Source organism: Ischnura elegans, chromosome X, assembly GCF_921293095.1.
Source record: "Ischnura elegans chromosome X, ioIscEleg1.1, whole genome shotgun sequence".
Taxonomy (NCBI): domain Eukaryota; kingdom Metazoa; phylum Arthropoda; class Insecta; order Odonata; family Coenagrionidae; genus Ischnura; species Ischnura elegans.
In genome coordinates, this window is record NC_060259.1 from 60,855,601 (window position 1) to 60,862,613 (window position 7,013).

Below are 7,013 nucleotides of genomic sequence, written 5' to 3' on the forward strand. Positions count from 1 at the left end.
CACCAACCCCAAGCCCCCCCATTCCCACACCAACCCCAAGCCGCTGTATTCACATACCAACCCCAAGCCGCTCTATTCCCATGCCAACCCCCAGCCCCCCCATTCCCACACCAACCCCAAGCCGCTCTATTCACATACCAACCCCAAGCCGCTCTATTCACATACCAACCCCAAGCCGCTGTATTCCCATGCCAACCCCAAGCCCCCCCATTCCCACACCAACCTCAAGCCGCTGTATTCACATACCAACCCCAAGCCGCTCTATTCCCATGCCAACCCCCAGCCCCCCCATTCCCACACCAACCCCAAGCCGCTCTATTCACATACCAACCCCAAGCCGCTGTATTCACATACCAACCCCAAGCCGCTCTATTCCCATGCCAACCCCAAGCCCCCCCATTCCCACACCAACCCCAAGCCACTCTATTCACATACCAACCCCAAGCCGCTCTATTCACATACCAACCCCAAGCCGCTCTATTCCCATGCCAAACCCCAGCCGCTCTATTCCCATGCCAACCCCCAGCCCCCCCATTCCCACACCAACCCCAAGCCACTCTATTCCCATGCCAACCCCCAGCCCCCCCATTCCCACACCAACCACAAGCCACTCTATTCACATACCAACCCCAAGCCGCTCTATTCCCATGCCAACCCTCAGCCCCCCCATTCCCACACCAACCCCAAGCCGCTCTATTCACATACCAACCCCAAGCCGCTCTATTCCCATGCCATCCCCAAGCCCCCCCATTCCCACACCAACCCCAAGCCGCTGTATTCACATACCAACCCCAAGCCGCTGTATTCACATACCAACCCCAAGCCGCTCTATTCCCATGCCAACCCCCAGCCCCCCCATTCCCACACCAACCCCAAGCCGCTGTATTCACATATCAACCCCAAGCCGCTTTATTCACATACCAACCCCAAGCCGCTCTATTCCCATGCCAACCCCAAGCCCCCCCATTCCCACACCAACCCCAAGCCACTCTATTCACATACCAACCCCAAGCCGCTCTATTCACATACCAACCCCAAGCCGCTCTATTCCCATGCCAACCCCCAGCCGCTCTATTCCCATGCCAACCCCCAGCCCCCCCATTCCCACACCAACCCCAAGCCACTCTATTCACATACCAACCCCAAGCCGCTCTATTCACATACCAACCCCAAGCCGCTCTATTCCCATGCCAACCCCCAGCCGCTCTATTCCCATGCCAACCCCCAGCCCCCCCATTCCCACACCAACCCCAAGCCGCTCTATTCCCATGCCAACCCCAAGCCCCCCCATTCCCACACCAACCCCAAGCCGCTCTATTCACATACCAACCCCAAGCCGCTCTATTCACATACCAACCCCAAGCCGCTCTATTCCCATGCCAACCCCAAGCCCCCCCATTCCCACACCAACCCCAAGCCGCTGTATTCACATACCAACCCCAAGCCGCTGTATTCACATACCAACCCCAAGCCGCTCTATTCCCATGCCAACCCCCAGCCCCCCCATTCCCACACCAACCCCAAGCCGCTCTATTCACATACCAACCCCAAGCCGCTCTATTCCCATGCCAACCCCCAGCCCCCCCATTCCCACACCAACCCCAAGCCACTCTATTCACATACCAACCCCAAGCCGCTCTATTCCCATTCCAACCCTCAGCCCCCCCATTCCCACACCAACCCCAAGCCGCTCTATTCACATACCAACCCCAAGCCGCTCTATTCACATACCAACCCCAAGCCGCTCTATTCCCATGCCAACCCCAAGCCCCCCCCATTCCCACACCAACCCCAAGCCACTCTATTCACATACCAACCCCAAGCCGCTCTATTCACATACCAACCCCAAGCCGCTCTATTCCCATGCCAACCCCCAGCCCCCCCATTCCCACACCAACCCCAAGCCGCTCTATTCACATACCAACCCCAAGCCGCTGTATTCACATACCAACCCCAAGCCGCTCTATTCCCATGCCAACCCCAAGCCCCCCCCATTCCCACACCAACCCCAAGCCACTCTATTCACATACCAACCCCAAGCCGCTCTATTCACATACCAACCCCAAGCCGCTCTATTCACATACCAACCCCAAGCCGCTCTATTCCCATGCCAACCCCAAGCCCCCCCATTCCCACACCAACCCCAAGCCGCTGTATTCACATACCAACCCCAAGCCGCTGTATTCACATACCAACCCCAAGCCGCTCTATTCCCATGCCAACCCCAAGCCCCCCCCATTCCCACACCAACCCCAAGCCACTCTATTCACATACCAACCCCAAGCCGCTCTATTCACATACCAACCCCAAGCCGCTCTATTCCCATGCCAACCCCCAGCCCCCCCATTCCCACACCAACCCCAAGCCGCTCTATTCACATACCAACCCCAAGCCGCTGTATTCACATACCAACCCCAAGCCGCTCTATTCCCATGCCAACCCCAAGCCCCCCCCATTCCCACACCAACCCCAAGCCACTCTATTCACATACCAACCCCAAGCCGCTCTATTCACATACCAACCCCAAGCCGCTCTATTCACATACCAACCCCAAGCCGCTCTATTCCCATGCCAACCCCAAGCCCCCCCATTCCCACACCAACCCCAAGCCGCTGTATTCACATACCAACCCCAAGCCGCTCTATTCCCATGCCAACCCCAAGCCGCTCTATTCCCATACCAACCCCAAGCCGCTCTATTCCCATGCCAACCCCAAGCCCCCCCCATTCCCACACCAACCCCAAGCCACTCTATTCACATACCAACCCCAAGCCGCTCTATTCACATACCAACCCCAAGCCGCTCTATTCCCATGCCAACCCCCAGCCCCCCCATTCCCACACCAACCCCAAGCCGCTCTATTCACATACCAACCCCAAGCCGCTGTATTCACATACCAACCCCAAGCCGCTCTATTCCCATGCCAACCCCAAGCCCCCCCCATTCCCACACCAACCCCAAGCCACTCTATTCACATACCAACCCCAAGCCGCTCTATTCACATACCAACCCCAAGCCGCTCTATTCACATACCAACCCCAAGCCGCTCTATTCCCATGCCAACCCCAAGCCCCCCCATTCCCACACCAACCCCAAGCCGCTGTATTCACATACCAACCCCAAGCCGCTCTATTCCCATGCCAACCCCAAGCCGCTCTATTCCCATACCAACCCCAAGCCGCTCTATTCCCATGCCAACCCCCAGCCCCCCCATTCCCACACCAACCCCAAGCCGCTCTATTCACATACCAACCCCAAGCCGCTATATTCTCATAACAACCCCAAGCCGCTCTATTCCTATACCAACCCCAAGCCGCTCTATTCACATACCAACCCCAAGCCGCTCTATTCACATACCAACCCCAAGCCGCTCTATTCACATACCAGTCCCAAGCCGCACTATTCTCATACCAGTCCCAAGCCGCTCTATTCTCATAACAACCCCCAGCCCCCCCATGCCCACACCAACCCCCAGCCGCTCTATTCCCATGCCAACCCCAAGCCGCTCTATTCACATACCAACCCCAAGCCCCACCATCTCCCCAACAACCACCAGCCCCACCATCTCCCCAACGACCACCAGCTCCACCATCTCTCCAACTGCCAATCTATGTACATTGTCCTCTGTTCAGTGCATTAGGAAAATTGTGATGCGTCCAAAACACCTGAAATAAAATTTGAAAAACTGAATTTTATTGTGTCTCAGTTGCTTTTCAACCCATTCCTCCCCAACAGGGCTAGTTTTCCTTCTCATAATTCGATGAGAATATGTAATTCATATCTTTTGCTTGTGTAGCTCAGCGGTTCGTGAGACATAATGATTTTTTTATTGAAGGTGTTTCATTAGGTTTGTTTCTGCTGTAACAATTTCCTAAGGTAAGAGTGATCTAGTTACCACAGTTGACAGGCCTCCTAAAAGCGAGTGAGTAAGTAAGGGATAGGAAATGGTTGAAGGATGGTCCATTCTCACAGCGGGGTTTGCGAGTGAGGGGAAAGGCCCATGAGTGATCACATTATTGCAGTACTATATTATAACTCGATGTGAACTGGTTACTGTTGGTTATGAGCTAGGCACTAATGTAAAATGTAAGTGCTAGTGATAATTTACTTATGCAAAACTCATTTCTGCTCTATTCTTTCCTTAGTACTTGGGAAAGGGTCTTTGTAATTACGATAGAATTGCTTAAAATACAGTGCCTGCTGGCGGGTTTTACAGCAAGGTTAGAAATGAAGGGCATAACTTGGGCTGTTTTCCTTCAGGTAGGAACAGGGTTGTAAGGAAAGCTTTGTCATGGAGAACAATTACCCTTGAGTAATTGGTAGTCCTGAAAAGGACTGGTTTATGAGTTGAGGATTTCGTCGAATTATTGCACAGCATCATAAAGTTGCTGCGCCAGAACTTCTCTCTTCTCTTCCCCATCAACAAAATTGTCCCCACCAGCTTCATCTTGGGGTTGCGGAAACATATTCTCAGCAGCATTTGCTTCTTCGAGCCAATCCGCCCAGAACACCTCCCTATTTTCCTCACAGATGTTGTGTAGGATGCAGCAGGTATTTATCACTTCCACTAGCCTTGCAACGTCCACTTTAGAGGCTTTAAGGAGGACTCGCCATGTGCCCTTGAGGCGCCCAAAAGCATTCTCCACTACCATCCGGGCCCTAGAGAGTCTGTAAGAGGTTACAATAAATTAAAATTCAGAGGATAACATGACTATGACTTCATGATGGGTATAAAACAGGAAACCCACCGGTAATTAAAATGCTCTTCGTGGGGTCCATTTGGCCTCGCGAAAGGCTTCATCATGTTGGCTCCCAGGGGGAAAGCCCCGTCACCAATTAAATGGTACTTCCCAGGTAAGCCGCCATTAGTGATGACATCCCACAAGGCACTAGCCCGCAGCACACCAGCATCATGGACCCTCCCCGGATAGCCACTATTGCAGTAAATGAACCTGCAGAAAATAAAATGTTTTTGAATATATTTATACGTGGTCAGCGTGAAGTATATAACATTATTTTTAACCATTAATGACTACTTACCTATACTGACTGTCCACTACAGCCAAAAGGATGACCGAGTGCCACCCTTTGTAATTGTAATAATCAGCTCCTCCGTGGATTGGGGTCTTCATAGGTATATGGCACCCGTCAATGGCACCGATGGTTCCCGGGAAGTTCCACCGGGTGCGGAAGCAGTTCTCCTTGGCGGCCATTTCCTCCTCCGTCGACGGGAACACTATACATTCCATAAAATATCTGTCAAGGACAGCTCTGCAGAAGTCCCTTACAATGACATGCACAGTAGCTTTCCCCACGCCGAAAGCAAGGCCTACCACTCCATAATCAGCCCCAGATTTTAAATAGAAGAGGGCTACAGCGACCCTCTTAGCCACAGGTAGGGCAGGCCTCATTGCCGTATCCTGTCGACCGATGAACGGTGCCAGTTCTCGGCATAACATGTCAAACATGTCCCTCGAGACACGAAATGTTTGAAGAAATCTATCTTCCGGCCAAGCAGGGACGTCTCTCTCCCATACCGCTTGGGCTCGAATATAAGCCCAAGCTCTTCTCAGGGCTCTTCGTCGCCTAAAATTCATTGCAATTAACCGCTCCAGGCGAGCAATTTCAAATTGCATATTCTGTCGCTGGTTCCGTATCATAAGATACCTTTGGTAAGCAGCTATAGCTGCTATTATGTTACCGAAGTCCATGGCGGTTTCGACAACACAAAACTAAAATGAAAATTTAGAAATAATTGTCAATCAATGGAAGGCCATTCACAAATATTCAGCATAGGCGATTTTCCTTTAAAATATTATTACACGTATATATACACAATTGCAGTTTTACAACATGAAATCGTTAATATCATTCACATACTATCTTTCTAGAATTATATTTACCTTCGCGTGGTCACTTGCAGTCACTTGTTATAACACAATTCCCCAACGAGGGCAGCACTGAGTTACGATGGTAACTTTTAGACGTGTAAACGTGCAGTAGTCGCGATCAACGTCACGACGATCGTGGTGTAAACGGGGCATAAGATTTGCCACGTCTTGCGAGAGTGCGACTGACAATGGGTGCGGTCCGTTGAACGCTACCAATGCTTCGTAGTGCCAACGACGAGCTCCCAAGCGGTCCGTTATTCACGACGGAGCGCTACAGGTTGAGCTGTGACGTCACGGTAAACGTCATACACCCGTTTCCCACCTCGCTCCAGGCGCCCCTGTGAAAACTAGGGTCAGGGAAGGAGCGAGTCATTTTCTGGCGGAAATTTGAAGAGAGTGGACCAAAAAGAATGGAAAGCATGGTAACCCTGCAACTTCTGGACGCGGAGTCAGGGCGAGTCTTTTCCCTTAAAGTAACTCCGGCGGTAGCGGAAAAGGCGCACATGGGTCAGATATCCTACATAAATGCAATTGTAGTAGTGTTTAAAAAGTTATATATAGTGGAAGAGCTCGGTTACAAATGCGAATTTTTCCTCTTTCAGACATGGTGTTCGCCACGAATCTACTGAAGTCCGTGAGGGCACAAGGTATGTTACTAAGTCTTTATGAAATGTTTTAATTAAACTATTTCCCTCTTTGGACGTGTATTACTTATTTCCGTGTTATTTTTTCATTTTAGAAGACCCTGTTTGTGAACCACGTGGTCCGCCAGTAGAGCGTAAGTCAATGCCTCTTGCGTTTCATTATTATAAACTCGTGTATTATAATGCTATCTTTGTTACTGCGTATATATTTTTCTGTGAATATTTTTCGAAAACGAGACTTAAGTATCGTGCCGCTCTTCTATGCTATGAACATGTGCGTGTAGGTATCACTGCATTGTTTTACTATCTATTAGCTACGTTTTCCCGTGCATTAAATACAGTTGTTTCTTTTTATTTTATACGAGTATCTCTACAGGTGAAGATGGTAGCATGGGCACATCCGGCACACAGCCGGCTGCCAACGTTGCGTCAGGCGTTGACGGTAAGATATCCCACAAAGCTTTTTACAATTATAGTC

At 50.9% G+C, this 7,013-nt stretch overlaps 1 protein-coding gene across 1 annotated transcript; it reads right to left on the reverse strand.

Moving 5' to 3' along the window:
- Positions 1 to 4,364: 4,364 nt before the first annotated feature.
- LOC124171166 (protein ANTAGONIST OF LIKE HETEROCHROMATIN PROTEIN 1-like) lies at positions 4,365 to 5,468 on the reverse strand. The gene is made up of 3 exons (XM_046550306.1): positions 5,041 to 5,468; positions 4,749 to 4,952; positions 4,365 to 4,668 (listed from the first exon to the last, which is right to left on the reverse strand). The coding sequence occupies exons 1-3, from the start codon at positions 5,466 to 5,468 to the stop codon at positions 4,365 to 4,367; spliced, it is 936 nt and encodes a 311-aa protein (XP_046406262.1).
- Positions 5,469 to 7,013: the final 1,545 nt, after the last annotated feature.

Bases quoted from the DNA above. Each gene is read 5' to 3' on its own strand.
- LOC124171166 (XM_046550306.1), bottom strand. From the start codon at position 5,468: ATGTTTGACATGTTATGCCGAGAACTGGCACCGTTCATCGGTCGACAG. The intron at 4,953-5,040 runs GTAAGTAGTCAT...TATTTTCTGCAG, and splicing joins GTAGTGGACAGTCAGTATAG to GTTCATTTACTGCAATAGTG. The intron at 4,669-4,748 runs GTGGGTTTCCTG...AACCTCTTACAG, and splicing joins GAAGAGCATTTTAATTACCG to ACTCTCTAGGGCCCGGATGG.